We start from the raw sequence: 19204 nt of genomic DNA, 5'->3' as shown, positions 1-19204 counted from the left end.
GTAAAGGTTATATATCCATACAATGGAAGCGTATAGTATAGATAGCGACTCTTCCAACAGCGAACCATGATGAAGACTATTCTTCCAACTAGTCGTTCAGAAATGCAATTTCGTTTGTAAGTTAAAACACGGCGTAAGTGCTTCGTTGAAAGTTACGAACTATTGCCCGAAGTGACCTCAGAAGTATTGCAGAACATAACACGATATGGTCTATTCTGATCTTAATGATCTATTAACATGATGTCTTTGATGAAGTCTATTCTTCCAACGCACCGTTAAGAATATAGCATCGTTTATAAATTTAAACAAGGCGTGCGTTGTTAAAAGTATTGTCCTGATCTGAACAAAGAGGTTCTGCAAAAGTAAACACAATATGACAATATTCCATTGTCCGATAAAAGACCCTGAGGATTAAAATATCGTAATTAAACGTAATAAATATAGCGAAAAACGTCTTCAACCTTAGAAAGCACAAATTCTTCAAATCCGAAAATAAGTCATCTCACCATTTTAATTTATTTTGCGGTTCCTCAAAGGAAAGAAAGTTTGTGTGCCTTTGATTAATTATGTGGTTGTGTTCTACAAAAGCTATCTACCGACGTAAAAGGCCTTTTGGGGTCTAGAGAGTAAAACAAAGCTTTACATCGCAGTACAGCAATTATCACACATGTGCTGACACAAAGCTCTGCTAAACGAAGCTAGGAGTAATGACCTGCATGAGGTCACCTTCAAAATTGTTGTTAATCATGCATTAAACACAGGGCCAGCCATGGACGCATTCAAGCGTCACTGGCGACAATTTTACATGTGTGGATATTGTCGCCGGCTCCATATTAATTCGTAATGCAGCTAAGCGTAAACTTTGCCCACGATGGCGCCGCCTAGTCGGAAAAGTCTGCCAACTACTCCCTCATTCATTCTTCTTTCGAGCTGAATCTGCTATAGCCGTATTAGAAAATTCCCTATAGTCTCAGATTACTTATCTTATATTCTATTATGTTATCATTATCCAATTGTGATGTGAACATACCTGTCAGAATACATCACTTGGTAGCGACGATGACTTAATGAAGGCGTTTGAAGGAGTAAGCTAAGTAACATAGAATAATGACAACTGAAAGAGAAAAAAAATTAAAACAGGAAATGATCCAGACTAAAAGTGTGCAATTTTATCCTCAATTTCATGGTCTTGCAATATTTAGACCCATACATAAGGTTTGGGTGCATGTTTTATGACTGCCGATGTGACCAACGTGACAAGATGATGATGAAGGGCAGATCGTCATACTTCATACCTATAAACTGTCATACATTATGTCAGAAGGATATTATATAGATGTAAACTTTCATGAAAACATAACTCAATGCACCGAGTTCAAACATAGCTATTGAAAAAAGTAGACAATTGAAAATGAATTAAACTAAAGGTTTTTTTCAAGAATATACCTGCAATATTTCCATTAGCTGTTGTGTTTTTTTGAACACACAAAAAGGACAGACTTAGAAAGAATCGTATGTCTTTGTAATCTTAGTTTTCTAAATCGTAGTGATCATGAGGCATTAAAGTTTAAGAAATGTGATCATCTTGGTTTCTCCTAACCCGCTTACCACTACGATTTCCAAATATGAAACGACCGAGTCCATTAGTATTCTGAGAAATATCAACAGCCTCAAGCCTATCAGATGACTCATTACATACCCAGCATAATGATACATCAAACCATGTGCACACCCAAACATGCCCGAGGAGAGCATTATTCTAAATGTATATTCTTGTTGCTAATGTTAACTTGTTGCCTGTAATTATGTAGATGCGCAGCTGACATTCTAACGAAGAAGGTGTGATTTTCAAACCTTTTGATTTTGAAACTTGTGGAATTAATTGTAAATGGCCACGAAATCGAACAAGCTTTAATTTTCAACAATCTCTAAGTGGGTACCCCTAATTATAAGGACTTGCGTTGGTGTAGCCATGAGCAATCCTGAATGTCTACAACATGGTCCAAAATTGTGACTTCGAAGTCTCCAAGTATCCTGTTACACCTTTTCCACCTTACGGGTTGCCACTCTGTAGTCACGCACCAAGACAAATTAACAAACAGACACACGTACTGATAGCAAAAACTCGGTTTTCACGGAAATGGAAACAAGTCAATCAAAAAAATGGTAGCAGGAAGATGATAAAGAGGATGATGTATTTTCAGGCCTTCCAATATTGGTTTAATTTTTATGATGCATACTAACGTGGCAGTGTTCATGGAACACAATTTGCCTCTCTGTTGCCCTACTGTGAAATGACGTTCTTCCGTCCCATCAGTTTAAAGCCTTGCTGCCTTTACGAATTACCTCCCCAGCACACGGCTTGATAGATGGTAAAAAACCGACTCTTTGTTGAAGAATGTCGACTTGTACATGCATGTGAAAGACTCCCTTCGCTCTAACAATGGCAGTTGGAGGGGCGAGTGATGAATGAAGGCGATTTCAGACTCCACAGAGGATGGCGTTGGTTGGATAAAAACCCTCTGAACTGGCCGTTAGTGAGATAAGGGGGAATTGAAACCCGTTGGCTCTCTGAGCGATGGCTTTGGAGTTCCGGGTGCTGATGGTTGCCATCAGTGGGAGAAAAAAGACTTCGGAAACAAATAGTCACGAACAAAATACAAACGCCAGAAATGGTCGTAATCCCTGGACTTCCTATATATTCCATGGTTACCTTGTTGCTCATTTACAACAGTCGTTTTTCAGTGTCGTGACTATACTGTTGCTTCCAACGTCTATTATGTAAGCAGGGGGAAATTGTACAAAGGAAAAGTGCAAGGCGCCACTGGGCATGTACGCTTCCGTATCTACTGCTGCTAAGATACGAACGCAGGCAGTAACGTCTTAGGACATGGTTTATAGTCGACGGCATTTCCTCTGTAATTGCAAAATATCTACAAACAGAACACGTGCAGACCATTGAAAGTCACTGCCTAGACTGTTCAGGGAGGCGCATTAAATTGTTGATGGGTTTGTTACATTTTGCGACAAGGTGATTTTGGGAATGATTTAATAGCAAGGGCGTGTCTACATTTAGGCTCGTCAGAGCGATAAATATCAAGCACACAACTCCATATATTTTCTTCTCTCAACGGCGCATGGCCTAGTGTACATGCGTGCGATAATGTGTCTCATGCGACGACGAATATCCTGAGTGCTGGTGTGTGGCTGCTATATTCAGATTTTTTGCGCCTTCTTTGTTACTAGTAATCTGTAGGCAAACACGTTGAAACCAGGGACCTTTGACTGACGTAATTTTCAAAATCATCTCCAGGAAGTCTTCGTGAACGTTTGCAAGGGGAGAAAGCGAAGCAGGAGATGGTATTAAGTAACTGATGCTGCGATGATGACTGTCCTGCTTGGCAAGCTTTTGTGTATGTGCATCCTATGCGACAGTAAGTATCTATTTTTTTCTCAAGGTTCACCACTTCACTGCTCGAAATTGCTGCTCACTGCGTCATAACTCGATTAGCTGAAAGTGTAAAATCTGTTTGTGTACGTCTGTTGTATTTGCTTGCATGCTAATCGTTGTTTTTAAGAACGCTGTCCAATGTACATGTATTTGGCAATCTGAGATATTCTGCAACATGACACAATGAGATCCGTATGTACATTTTTATTGCGTCGTTAGTATCAGCGTTTGGGAGCCATAAAGGGATTGACTGCGTTCATTTTTGTCGTCGGTAAAACATGCTCGTTAATTCTCACCTATCTTGTCTCTGCGATCCATTCTACTTGTCAAACAAGGGCAAGGTAAAGGAACGTGAGTGAGCATCAGAGAACAGCTTACTTCAGTTTCAACGTTGATATTGCTAACGGTCTCATTTAACCGTATACACAAGATATTACAAGAACTACCTACCTCGGGTATTGTATCAAATATGCTTTAACATTGAAGAAATGCATAGTTATTTAACTTAATGTTAAATATGATATCTACGCTAGTATAACCAATAACAGTCTAATGGCTTTCACAGTGTGATATGCATTCTGTTCATAATCAAGGTCTTGCTCTCTACGGTATGATACACAGTGGGAAGAAAGAAATTAAGCATAGTGTGTTAGGACCCTTCCTTTTTCGATGTCACCTATGCATAGCCGATTTAACGAGCTAAGCACTTCTAAAGGTCAGAAGGATCTGAAACTAATTTGGCGCGGTCCTTTCCTGTCTACCGTCCTGTCTCGAGACAGGTCGCCGTTACTTGAGAGCCTATCCGTACCCCGGGGTACGTACCCTAGTCCTGGGGGTAATGGACAACTTCGCCCCGAATGATACCATCCATTTTTCCTAACCAAACTCTTACCTCATCTTTATTCCAGTGACGTACTTTGCGGTTTTACCTACATAGCAGCCTGGCTTTCATATTAATGACACCAGCCTCGGGTTAATTCTATCATAATTGATTGTCAGTTATCAGTGCTTTTGCAAGCAAAATACCATGAAATGCCTTGCAGATGTTAATGATTGATGGAAAGGTTTACCCACACGAAATCAGGTAATTGTGTTGCATAAGAGTCCACAGATGCCCCTCGTACATGCAACTTTTAAAACCTGCTCGAAGAGATAACTTGTGGAAATTGAGTTAAACCCCTGATAACCACAGCAGCACGTCTCTTACGACCAGCGCTTATCTTTGGGTTTGGTTACTTGATGCGAAGCTCACGCCCTTAACTGGTTTTTACGATTGGTGATAATCTCATTAGATCAATGGGCTCTTCGCAAAGTTTGGGTCTTGTTTTCCTCTTGGCAGCAATTTTGTAAATCGATATTGTTAAAGAAAAGAAATATGTTAAATGTGACAAATGTGACAGTCTTCAATCAATAAATATGTCTGTAATAGCAGTGATTATAAATGTAAGAAAATCTATCACAGCTGATGAAATCGTTTTATACCATTATTGCAATCATCGTATGTCTAACATAATCATCGCTACCTTGCTCTTGCTGATTATTGTTATCATGGCCCTCATGCGAAAGAAATATATTTTGGTCATTATTAATGTTTCTGTCTCCATGGCAACTAGTGCCAAATTGACCCCAAACAGCTTCGAATCTGATGCCTTGTGAACACATATCCACTGAGTTAACCTATCTGAATTATGGACTCGTCAATATTTGAAAGATTCAAGCAAAAAAGCCAATAGTGGAGCTTTGCATTTAAATGGACAACGTTATTTAGATGATTGTGTATACTATGCACCAACTCCTTACTAAAGTACCATGGTGCCAGAGATACGAATACTCTAATGATGAGGTACGTAATATCCTAAGATTACTGTAATTGTTAGATCTGTGCATATAGACAAATAATTCCTATGTTGACAAGGTTTGCTCATCCAACTATAACTAATCAAAATGCAACTTACATACAAAATGCAAATCTAACGTACAGTAACGTCTGTTTTTGCAACCGTAGCAAAAAGCAATACTCCATTTATATGAAATGAGGTGTAGTTATATTGCTATAATATATTAAAAGGCGTAATTATTTCTCATCTTAACTTTATTGCTTCATTTCTCCTATGTTGAGATTATGTTGATTTGATGTCTGTTCGTTACCGATAATGATCATATATTGTGTGCACATCTGAGCTTATCTGATAAGTTCCGTGTATATCTTCCACAAATGCTTTAATAACCATGTTTTCCACATATCCAATCAAGTATGTGGAATTAATGGCTGTTAAGAATCAATTTTCCACCGTCGATTGATAACACAACATAACATCTAACACAAATGTAATTACATTAATCAAACCGACTGCCCTGAACTTAAACTGATCTGCTGAACAGGTCACTCAGAAGGGAGAAGTAGGAAGATGGTGATAAGTGTAAAATGTTTTTCATGAGTTCTGGAAACTTTAAACATGACAGTCAATACATTCAGACTTAAACATAGGTATATCTGAACCCAAAATAACACTTCATTGGAGTGAATTGGTGTAAAGTAACTGTTGCATAAAAGTTTGAAAAGCTGGATTAACCTCGTAAACGTCGAGGGCGCCGAGCAGAGTCCGAATGGAAGTTGTTTTTACTTGACCAAGGCAAATGGAGTGGTAAATGCCTTTTCTTTCTAAGTGATTTTTCTAGAGAAGTCTGACAATGTGAGTCCTTGTTTAACGTGGAGAACAGCCAAGAACCTGACAGCGCATCATACTGGATTAAAAATATGTCATACGGACCCATAAGTATATGCCCAACAATATACAATGTAGATTGCACAGACATAGTAAGAATGTGGTGGAGTTGTAAAGCAAGATATCATAATCATTGATGATCTTTTCTTGCCTAGAAAAATATGATACGAAGAAATCATATGCTCTTTTAGGTCGTACCTGTAGCATAATGCATAAAGATAAAGTCAGGATTCTGCAAATGATGGTTTATTCGTGTTTTACGTGTTAGCGTACCTTACATCACAATATGTCTTTTATTTAGTTGTAGACAAAGCCATATTTATTTGACCATTACTTTTGTATATTTACTCACAATTCATATAAACTGCTGCATGCAATTGATAGCTTATAATCTCTTCATGCATGAACAGAGAAAAAATTGTGTTTGAGGTTTGCATAGATCATTAAGCGCCTGAAATATTTTGTGTGGGCCGGGTTTTACTTTCCTATATTACATACACCATTGGTTCTACTCAGCGTGCAGAGTACATGAAGGGAATGCCTAGCGATGTCCCCAGCAAGAAAATGATTTCTGACAAATTGTCGTTTCTCTCAGTCCATACATCAAGCAGGTATAACGGAAAACCTCAGCTATGTTTAATTACACAATCTACCACCCAGCCAGGGACGAATTGAAAATGTAATATTCTTAATTAGGCAGCACAGCGTGTGGCTGCCCAAGAAGAAAGATGTGCGTATTTAAGTAGAATGACATTATTAAAATAGACATGATGCATGGAAATTCATCATAGAGGACATTTGCATTCCTCTCTACAGCTACAATGAATATGGAAAGATAAAAAAAGAAACTGAATTTTAGCGCACTACATACAATAATGTTCAAACCTCTGCCTGTTTTAGCTCAGAGTAATTATGAAAACATATGACCTTGTATTCTGGGCTTGTTGATGTCCTATATTTGTCATCCTGTCTCTTTGCTGCAATAAAGGTAGAAAGATAAAGCAAGTGAACTAAATGTGTGGCACAATGCATTCAATGATGTCCACATCTCTGTAAGTTTAAGTTCACAGTAATTGTGAAAACATACGACCTTGCACCACGGATTAGTTTTGTGCTATATATGCCATCTTGTCTCTCGGTTGCAATAAAGGTACACAGATCAAACAAGTGAGCTACATTTCTGGCACACGGCATTCAATAATGTTCACATCTCTGTCAATTTTACTTCATAGTAATCATGAAAACATACGACCTTTCAGTACGGGTTGGTTGATGTCATATCTATGCCATCTTGTCTCTCGGTACCAGTCATTGGTATTGGTTCCTACTTTCTCGCTTATAACACACCTAAGCTACCCTTGGTCCCGCAGGTATCCTTTACTGTGTTGACCTTGGCTGAGATGACTGACAAGTTATTTCCCTGGAGTCTCACATCTGTAAGGGGGAATACAATTTCTATCCCTTTCTTCCTATAAAGCAGATCTATATCTGACAAACATAGCAAAATTGATAGAAATCCATGTGTTCGTTATTCCATTGCAGTTTCGGAAAAAAAAATGCAGGACTCGGCTGTACCCAGTCTGAATTTTAGCGCTTTGAGATAGGTATGTTACCATGTTTTAAACCTCCATTGCCCTTCGAGTCCGTTGGGAACAGGCACACAGGTAATCGTCAGTGTAATTCATGGCCAGATGTTACGGCTCGAGGTTATTGTCTGGCTTTTCGCCGTATCTTATCTTCGATCTACGTGATCGGTTGGTGGCCTGCTTCAACCGTCTTTGGCATGCTTGAGGAAAGATACTCCCACGTCAATCATAACTCGAGGCGGACGTCTCTGGTAGAAACTTATGCTTTTCTGTGTACGTTTTTCTTCTTCTTGCTGTTATGTAGCATTTCCAAGTGTCAACTTCATTGACGGTGAGACATTTTCACAGGAGGTTCTGAACTGCCAAGAAAAGTTTGCACACATTTTTCATGGTTCACATTAAAGAAGACGTACCACATTCGCGGCTGTTGAAGTCTCATGTGAATTGATCTATATATAAACGGTCCTCGTCTTCTGATCAAATTAACGTGATGAACGCTTTAGCACCCATGATCGTCCATCATGCGAGAGCCATGACAATTGAAATGTTATCAAGTAATCACAGATATTGAATTTAATCTTTATTTGTGTAGAGCCAAGTATTTTTTCCCTCAGATCAATAGCCCAAGAATGCAAGGACCTTTCAAACGATTGTCCACTGACTGTGACATTGTCCAATAAAAGCAAAAATTGCCTGTTCATCAAAGGCCAAGTTTGTGCTGGTCTGTCTTGCTGACCGCTATAAAACTAAGAACTATGAGATGGTGGTCTCGTAAAATAAATGTGCGTGTCTGACGTTGTGACGTTGGTGAGAGACTAAATGACCTACTGATAAAATCTCGGTAAGCTCCTAGCCGCAAGAAGTGTAATTTTGCTACACTTTGCTTGCAGAAGTGATGGAATATGGATTAGGGCTAAGGCTTACACGATTTATGGCGTAGCTACTGCAAAGTCTATTTTATTCTGTGGTGCTACCCAAGGCTGCTGAGAAAGTCCAGACAAGCGCTATTGCCATCCATAATTAACTAAGTGGCGCCGATGCACTTTATCGGGATTATTATATATTTTTGCGATATAATAAACTTACAAACATGATTAAATATTGCACGGACTAGAATTATCTATCACTGTCGTATTTGCAGCTTATCTTGCATTTGGTTGGACATAACCACTAGAAGTTCTAAAGAGAAATAATGAGAAAAAATGTAATGGAAAGACGGTCAAAACAACCACTAAAAACGCTAGATTACTATTTAATACGATATCCCATTCGGCAGGCTAGCTTTGCTGATTAAATGTATAGCGGGATTAGGAGTTGATCCTCTCCATATGTACTTAAAGTGCCCGGAGGACAAGCAATAATACATGGGATTTTCTGCCTTTTAGAAAATGTCACGCATATGAGTAAGTCCCACTATACAGACAAACATGATTACCATCAATGAGAACATTGATTAAGATTCACAACATCGTTGAACACCATTAGCTTAATGAACACCCAACGGGCGATGTAGACATATGGTGGGATTTAACAACAAATGGACGCCACCCCCCTCCCATGCTTTTGGTCAGGATATTTGTAATGATATGCTTACTACATGGCAGTAATGGAAGAGGTTCAAGGGAATTGGCAGGTTTCCATCCACTCAATGTCAGTGAACATGCAGGTCTCTCTTGCTGTAAAACGGATACTTCGACATAGTAAATCTGAGGATCCCATGTCATATCAAAATTCACTACCTTGCCGAGAGACAGATATCCTTTTCTGTTAGCTTTCTAATATATAGTATAGCTAACTGGAGAGGACCGATGCAAAAAGATGCTTCAGCGCTAATCGTGTCTTGGGGCGATGTGTTGTCACGAGGCACAGTACAGCCCACTCATTCTAACCACAAATGTCGTTGCTAATGTGCATCGAGAACACCTTAATCCAGAATCTATATGCCTTGCCTCTAACGCATTACCCAGGATTAATACCAGGTGTTCTTCCTCCCTAGGATCTCATCACCATGAGCACGTTAAGGATCATAGGTGTTTTCTTCCTCATCTCAACTAAGCCTTCTTTTCTGCCAGATTTCTGAATTTACATGAGATCAACACCAATAAGGTTATTGTCTAAATATATTATGTTGTGACCTTTGATGTGATATTCAGGATTGTTCTTTTTAAACTTACAACATTGTGTTGAACGCGTTAACGGCATCTTGGAAATCATTACGATGTCTCAAACACTTGCCCCACGTGGGAATTATCTTCTACATGTTTTGAGACAGTCGATTTGATATCCGTTTAAAGACAGAGCTGGTCACTGGAATATTCAGTGCCAGTTAATTAGGGTGCCTTCATTTCCCTTCGGCAGACTGCGAATTATCTTTGATATTCACCTGTCTAAAGCTATTTATTATCGTTCATTATCGATGTCTGTACATTATCTCGTTTTACGTGAACTTCTGATTAATGTTGCTTTCTAAATAGGGGTTATAATTTCAAAGGGTGCGATTTCAAATACCAAAGGGATTGACACAAGCTTAAGGTATCAAGTACAGCAGATGTTGAAGTAATCATCTTTGAACTATTCACAAATTGCATATCTAGCTTCGTTTGTTTACATGGCAGATCAAATATAGCTCAATATGTATTGTAACTAATTGTTTTGATTTCTGCAATTAACAAAATCTAGATATTTTTGACGAGGCAAGTATGGAAAGCAAATTTGGACCAAAACACCTAGTTGCCTAAGCGCACACCAGAAGGTTTTGATTTTTTTTTGCCATGGTGGAGTTAATGTGTATGTGAATAGGCTAACTGGAGAAGATGTGTATAGATTTTCATGATATTTCTTAGGTTGGTGGGGATCTGGAAAACAAAAATCAAGTTCTATAATGGACCCCCCCCCCCGCAAGCTTTCTATGGTACTGTTTTTCCGAAGTGGTATGGTCGTAATTTTAGTGGTGGACAGCCCTTGGAAGTAGGTGGTGTAGGTTTGGAACCCATTGCGTCATGTTAAAAACTGCATTGGGTATATTTGTTGAAAATTTCGGAGGACAACCGATAATTCCGTTGTGTTGTAATGTACATGTGTCGTCCTATATTCGAGAATACCAGCTGTTAGGTAACGGGGCTGGTTATCTACAATGTTTGTTATGTCAACAGATGCCCACATCTTTCTATTATAATTTGCACAATCAATTAGAAAAGGATATAATTACAATTATAGTTCAATGGAGATAATTGACGGGAATTAGGTACCTTCAGCATTTGGAAGTTAATTGAAAGTAAAAATAATCGAACGTAAAGTATAAAAATCAGGACCTCATTTGCATAACTTATGAGAAAATACCAAGATAGCCTTAATTCCTAAGATAGGACTTCCATACTTTGACCAACATGTTGTATTTAAGTAGACAATATCATCAATTCTAATATCATATGCGAATTCGTAAAGATTGATATTATTTCGAGAACGTATGGGGTCATGGAACTCTATTTTCGATGTTTATCTTACAATAAGAATTAGCGACATTAATGAAGTCAATTGTCAATGATAGGTTAGAGATTTGCAGGGAATGACATCGAAATATAAACACCAAAACTTGCTTATGTTTACTGTATGTGGAACTTAACTCATGTTAAAATTGTCAAAAATTATGTATTCCGAGGCAGTACAATGCTTTCCAAACAGTACATAAGACAAGTGCGTTTATCGTCTTGCTATATATACTTAGATTTGTTTTAAACAGATTTTAAGACCTTTGCTACACTTAAGTTTCGCCATGGTCTTAGCGTTTTCCTATCCGCCTCTGTAGCTTAAAGGATTGGTATCTTCAAAATGAGCATGGATACCTTAACAACCAGTGTTTCCACGCTTACGGTAATAACTCTAAATCCTCTGAGTGCGTTAGATACTGCTGTGTATGTAAAATCACGGTCTGAAAATCCACTAGCTTAGCAAAGTTATCAAACGGTCAATAAAACATCGACAAGGATACTGCAGTATACTTAGAGCATGGACAAAAACCCATCACCTTTGTAAACTCCCCCAGCAAGTTTATGACTGAATTTGGCTTTGAACAAAGACTGCTTTTGCAATTTGAACGATCTCCAGGACGATGGGTAGCGCCATGCTGACTAATGACTTCTTTGAAGTCTGGTCCAAGGGTATTTTCTCGCCTGCCTTATGGCTCTTACACATTGACTAAGGAAGACCCTGCGTTGCTCCGTGCATATTGTTGTTACACGGAATAGTAGTGTTCTGGGCAACGTCATTAATCTTACATCAACTCCAGTTAAGGATCCGTCCCCGTCGTAATCATATGCCATGACCGAGGTAATAGAAATATGCTCTTGAAAATGTTATATTGAAAATCTTTACGGCTAGTTTGCCTTAAACAAGTTGGAATGTTGTTATCGCCTTCTGTTGCTGAGCGCGCACTTGTTTCTGATCTAAACCATGAGCGCACATTTAATAATCAGAGAAAAAAAGTAGTAAAACCAGAAAGGATGCCGACAACGGAGCCTGGTGCAGTGTCTACTAAAAATTACTATAGAACATAACAAATCACCATCCTCATACTATAATCATTGCACATTACACATCTACAGAAGATATCTCGTTGCCAAAATTCGAGTTGGAGAAAGATTTTGTATTCCATATAGCAGGGAAGTGTGCAGTTTCCCTGTTAGACATACCGGTGAGTAAAGATAACGACTACGAGCAAGTAATGTGGCCCTTCGAGAAGCTCAATTTCATCGACAGTTAGGCACGTAACTACGGCACTTACGACGCTTTCTGACATTTCCAAATTTACAATCTAGTGTTACCTTGACTAGCTTGATGATAGTTACAACTGTGTTGGGAATATAGCTGTGCCAAGTGTTCCTGATTGATTATACCCGTATGCGTCACATCGTCTTCAGGAATCTATACACTCTCGTGAAGTTGCGATTTGGCTTTCAGAGCTACTCTTCTTTAAATTGCTCCCTTACCTCTTGTGTAGTCATCGAATCTATCTGGTAATACGTTTCAGAGAGGTTTACGTTGATGTTGGCCACAAAATCACATCTGGAAAGCTTTATCCAAAATTTGAAGAGCACCTCGAAGGCAAACCAAATGGAAAAGTACTTTTAAGTCTGGAGGCCAAACACGTAGAAACGGCCATCGTGTAGGCGCCATACATGGATCTTGTAATCTGGTGGAGATCCTTATTGTAGATCAGTAATTGTTTTGGTCTCCGGCTATTCACTGAAGTGGAGATGAACAGGAGTTGGATGGAAGAGAAGTGTTGGGCAGGCAAATGCGTTTGGAAGCACCGGTGCGGAAGAGCTTCCTATCGATCCACTCTGATATCTGATCAGTATTGTCAGACTCGTCATAGTGATGGGAATATGGTCCCTGTTAGTCGTGTCAGGGCGTCATTGTCAGTGCGCTGAACTGGAGGCATCTGACAACTCGAGGCCGCAAAGCCTATTTGACCTAGGCTCCAGCATACCGTAAGCCAATACCTCTCATTGGCTGGGAGGCTTAGACAACCTTTAGGGAGGTTGGGCTAAGCCCTGGGGTATACACACGTGATGATATTGACAACGTCTGCTTGCTCTATGAACTCAGCCAGTCAGTGAGAGGAGACGCAGGAACAGGAGAGGCTGGTACTACATCGAAGAGCTAGAAACCTGCTACCGATCATTTGAAATATGCTCCTTCATATTTCAAGGGCACATTCGATTTTCCTCCGACCATCTGTTTGCGGTGCTGTGATCTGTATGTGGGCGATTCTCTTCGAGGGTAAGTACTTGATTTCTGCGTGCTTTGAAGGTCACGGGTGAAACTGGTATAGAGTTGGAGATCTGATAGTTTGCTGATTTAGCTCCGGGAATCAGTCTTCGGGCCGGGTGCTGCGTATACATTCAGAGAAGCGTTCATTAAAATGCCGTGCTTTATTCCACGGCACGACGAAGCCTATATTTTGCGGCATGATATTGGACTGACGACCGTACGTGGCAACCATCTGCCTGGGGATACATCACCCGATATCTCTTTACTAATGGATATACACGTTATCGACAAGGGGCAGAGTGCCAGACGGTTTCCCATCATAACTAGATGTCTGCATGTTTGCTAAACATCCTACTGCCTGCACGTGTTTGCCCTTTCGAATATCATGATGATTACTAGAGGCAGCAATCAGAGTCCGTCTGATACAGTCCTGCCGCCGTCGTTCTAATGAATTTCTTTTACGAAAGAAACCATTATCAACTATATCTATAGCAAAATGTTCCTAGTTATTTATGAAGCCTAAGTATCTCCCATTAACGTGACCTTGGTACTGAATTGTGCAGTAGAATTGTGTTGATTGTCCTAGAGGTAATATGTGTTAGGGTGAATGGTAGCATTTACTTAGAAACTGGGTCGTTTGGCTCCCATTTTGGCCATCATTATACTATATTTTAAGCAGTCTGCTTTGCCCAGTATAAAGGGCTGTGGCAGAATCCATTGACACAACCAACGCATGTGAAACCATAGCCGTCATTGCATGGTAAACAGAATGTATAGATTCTTGTATTTCTACATTGTGGTTGTAGTTGACCGCACGAATGTCGCTTTAATATATTGTCCATACAGCGACTATTTTATATGGCTATAGCTTTTGTAGGTTACTGTCATTGGAACCGTTTCTTATCGTTGCTGTAATCCTCTTTGACCGCTATGCAATGCTTTTTTTCTTTCTCTGACGTTCACAATCCTTCTCCCACGTCAATGCAAAGACAATTATTCTCAGCTTTCCCACGGTGATAAATGGTAGTGTTCTCTAGCGAATACCCGTGAGGTATTTTCTGGTATGGGGACGGATTCACTCCTTGAGTTTGTTTCTGTGCCACAACATAATATTTCACCACCTATTGATGTCACCTGACGATTCGATTAATGGTAAATGTAGCACACCCCTGCAGACATAAAGGCACTATGGGCTTAACAGGAAAGGAAGTAAGTAAAAGGGTACTTGAGAAAATATACAGCTTCCTTCGTACTAAATCCTTCCCCAACAGATCATAAACTTGCATTGTGAATGTTCTATATATAAATTATTAGATGTAGTATGTAGGTTCTGAATTAAGTGTGTAAAGTAAATCGTATTTTAGTAATTTGGGCAAGTTCATGCACGAAACAGCCTACGACTACAGAAATGACTTCGTCTCGTAGATTAGCTGTATGATATGTGATGAAATGATCGAGGAACTTGGACCTGGTAATTTCATGAACGCCGACCCCTAATCGACTATTATGATACGTGTTTTCATATGGGAACCTCAGTAGCTACATGCTCCTAAAGATTAGAATATAGGAAATCGTTCCCATTTCATATCATAATTGATATCGCTGCGAAAAAAACATCGTTTAGATGAATGTATTTGAACAAATCCTGAGAATAAATTTCGCATTAATTGGGCATGAGGTAATGTTGGAATTGCTGCAATCTCTCCTGATAAGATATTTGATATAGGGTTCGCAGAGTCTGCAAAATTGGTAGGGAGAAGTAGCATATTTCACCTGTGTGTGTGATCCATTCACACATCGGCGCTCTAGCGTTCCCTAATTGGTGCTATCCAAGCTGCACAGCACCCTCCAGCTGCGAGTTTCAGCTTCTGGGTCGATATTTCATACACTTGATACAAGGCTCGCGAGATATCATCAACAGTTAGGAAATGTTGAAAGCATAGCAATTCCTTTTTTTAAGGCCGTCCTTAAACGACCCAATCTTACTTTCTGATAAAAATCGCCAGGGGGCAAGCATTGCAGACGTGAGGAATAAAACAGTTTGATAACTTAATTAATCAAAACTGAGCTGAAAAAAATATGTACACTACTTCGTCCGTATCCAATATGTGCAAGATTTTTTGTCTGTTGCCACTTCAGTGAAATTTCAGATAAGGGTTCGGTCGCATATACATACATTATGTGACCATCGCACCGACGTCATGGACACCTGTGTCCTGCAATGAGCCTTGTTATTGAACAATAAAATACCATATCAAATTATTGTCGGCAGTTGGTTCTGTCTATCCGTAGCCTGCTTGGAAATATCAAATCGAATCAAATTCGTACGATGACGCCTTGCGATGTACCAACGTCGGCGCTGTCACGAGCGTCGTAAGTAATAAATACTAATCAAAAGTTCTAAAGGTACTTTTCCCTGTAGATTCTTCTCCCTGCTATGTGTTAAGTGGCGTGGCGTGATTGCTTCACATTTATTACCTCGTTGTCTGAAAAATCAGAAAAATATCACACCGAAGTCGGGATCGGCAAGACTCTAAGGCAGCTTTACAGTTGCACGAATCCATCTTTTCAAGAAATAATAGGCCTCCGAGCAGTACTTGCCAAGAAAGAATAATTGTTTTGTCCAGAAAGAGACGGCACGAACGTTTATCATATATTTCGTTCTCTAGCACGACAAATTCTAAAGTCCCTTCAATTCTGGCAACCTCTTTACTAGCAGAGATAACAGATAGCAACACTATCCAGAATCTATGGATGAACGTTAATACTACTGTACCAACAATGCATACGACGATGTATCATATTGCAATGCCATCTAGAGTTTTCATCGTATCGTTCTCGTTTTTCAGCTTGAAAAGCCAGAGAAATGTCTCACGGTTTGTTCCAGAACTAATAGAGGTCAAACACGTTGCCATTTCTGGTCTATGAATCAACAAAGGTCCATCATGAAATTCTCAGATCCCGTAATGGGCCATTTGTGGGTCATTCAACAGGAAATGATGTATGGGTTCTGCAGATGAAAACTGGATCGTGGTAGATCAGCCCGTGTAGCCAATTTCCATCAAACAGTGGTGATACAGCATTCAAGCAAGGACACAATAAATTGCTGTAAAAACTAGATGTGTCATGGGCGCACAACAAGTATTCTATAGGTCATTTATCCACAGATTAACCAATTATTATAGGGATGAAGTACCCCCGTACTCATTTGTGATAGCATCTAAGGTCTACACTAATGCCTAAGCCCCTTACTTAGCGTCGCCACACAGTCGTTTTGTTAAATAGAGCATTTCAATGTTGATAGATGTGCTTTACATATGTATGCATGTCTTACAATATCATAGCAATCATTGCTGTATAAAAAAATCAATGCACTTTTGATTATCCTGGTTTTTGGAAGCCTTGAAACCATTAATCTTACTGAATTGCCAATCTCTTGTTACATGGGGACATTTATTATGTATATACGTATATCAAGATATCACAGGCGCGTGTAAGCTTTTAAACCAAAGTATTGAGACACATTTCTGATCCTCATAATTCTGCTGTGAAAAGTTTTTAAAATTTTTTTATCATACTCATGCCAATATCAAATTCTACATAAAAGATATTGATTTCTTAATCCGCAATGCTACTGTAAGTGCAAAGGACTGGATTTAGAAACAGTTTTGCTTTGTAAATATATCGGTAAGATAAAGAAATACGATTTATGGAATGGAGAGGTTTTTCACGTCTAGTGCATTTGCAGTAAAGAAACATCTTACGATATTAAATCCTTGATAGGAAAATGCAAACAGAAACAGATGCCCTTATGAGTCAAAATACTATTAAATGGGACATATGCTTCAGAGAAATTGATGTTGCTTAGATAAGGACTTCATTTCCCTTGACGACGATCGTGCTGCTACCTCGCTGCGACCTAAATTGGATTTGCGTAGCCCTTGATGTCATAATTGAAATATCATGCAAAATGCAAACCTATGACTGAAAAAGACAACAAAACACCAAAAGCGTAAAAATAATGTAATTTTAATCTATATAATTCGTTGAACGCTCTGTCAAATTGTAGCTCGCAGTGAGATCGCCGCCCATGTAGAATGGGGATGTAAGAAGAAGGAGAATTCAATTTTTTTTTGTAGGCCCGTGCCGCAAAAATGAGAACGGCAACTCCATTGAATCGGCGTCAGTGACTGGTGAAGCATATCACGTTTTCTCTGGGCTCCCTACATTTGTTTTTCTCCCACTCCAACAGAAACACCACCCACACACATCAACCATTACCTATCATGTCTTGCATTCACCGGCATTCCCTCAAAAGTACCCAATCCCCGGTTGCACATTTCCTAGAGAAGCAAGTACAATTAGGATGGTACCAAAGACGCTGAACAACTATTGACGGATCGGAAGATTTACAGCGTGATGTCTTAAGATAACTTTCTTTTCAAAGAAGGGAAGGTTGAGTAACGAGAGGGAAAGCAGATTCCGCGCAAATTACTGCCATGGTTTTTGTTTGTCCAACGCCTCTCATTGGTTTGGTTGCAGTGATCGTGTTATAGGCACGTGGTGCATTCACGACGGCAGCATCACAACGATAGCTCTGTCGCCAGCTCAGTTTGTAACAAAAAAGCAGCGCTGTGGAGCTTTCAGGCTATCGTAGGAAACATTTCACGCTGGGAATTTAGTAGACATTGAAAATGCGAAGAACCATACATTTCTTCAATTCGGGGAAGGCAGTCACTTCGTTCGGAACATTCACATTCAACATTTGTGTTCTGATATTGATGCTGGAGGGTGAGTACCATATGCATCATTTTTTTGACCTGCGATGGCTTGAAGTCAGTTGGAATGTCTCACTTCCTTACTTTAAGTAGTAACCGTTTGTGGGAACAGTCATTGAGAAGGGACAAATAGCCATGGTCCCTGTCCATTTGATCGGGAAACGGACCAACATACAGTCATCACTGTCCGAGAGAACCACTCAGTGAGCCGATAAAATCTGGTCTATATGTTGGCAAGCGGCCAATGTTGACAGTGTTCTTAATCCCTGTGTCAATGAAGAAGGTATCTAAGGGACCACAAAATAGGTCACATTGACCATTATGCAGATGATATAATTTCTAAAACTATGACGGAAAACCAGAATATTGTACTATTGTTGCGTTTGTATTTTGTGCAAAGGCCAGTGTAAGTTAGCTTTTCGGTGAGCTAAAATGAATCTACATCACTTTCGTGGAGTGAATCGTGTTTTTCTTTTATAGAACAAAAAACAAACAAGATGACAAGTATAACTACTACATGTTTGAAAAAATGTTGCACATTATTCTCTGCACATCAATACTTATAGAGTCCATTTCAAGACACCGCACGGATGTTTTTTGCCATTGTTTAGAAGTAATTCGAAACCTTTGTAACTATTTGCAATATAAATGTCATGGTTTCTTACATTTCGAAATGTGTTACACTTTCTAAATGTTCCCACATTTTCGTGGAATGTTCAAAATATTCATGGCACCGGGAACAACATTTCTGATACTTTCTAAAGATTGGCTACAGCACACTGCCTTTATTTCGAAATCTGAATCATTTTTTCGAAAGAAGAAACTCACAACCTGCTGTTAATTAGTTAATAGCACCCAAAAATAGACAGTTGAAAGGAGCGATGACACCCC

At 39.4% G+C, this 19204-nt stretch overlaps 1 protein-coding gene across 2 annotated transcripts in view; it reads left to right on the top strand.

The window, feature by feature from the left end:
* Positions 1-3328: 3328 nt before the first annotated feature.
* Positions 3329-19204, top strand: part of LOC136443962 (protein amalgam-like) — a 45870-nt gene continuing 29994 nt past the window's right edge. The window contains exon 1 of one of the 2 annotated variants that reach the window (XM_066441346.1): positions 3329-3434. In XM_066441346.1, coding sequence (XP_066297443.1) covers positions 3383-3434 — 52 coding nt within the window. In that variant the 5' untranslated portion in view covers positions 3329-3382. Of the gene's footprint in view, positions 3435-13148; positions 13545-19204 lie in introns of those variants that run through there. The other variant, XM_066441344.1, reaches the window with a different exon arrangement.

Source organism: Branchiostoma lanceolatum, chromosome 10 (assembly GCF_035083965.1).
Source record: "Branchiostoma lanceolatum isolate klBraLanc5 chromosome 10, klBraLanc5.hap2, whole genome shotgun sequence".
Classification (NCBI taxonomy): domain Eukaryota; kingdom Metazoa; phylum Chordata; class Leptocardii; order Amphioxiformes; family Branchiostomatidae; genus Branchiostoma; species Branchiostoma lanceolatum.
The sequence above is the reverse complement of the archived record's forward strand: the minus strand, read 5'-3'. Positions and strand labels throughout refer to the sequence as shown.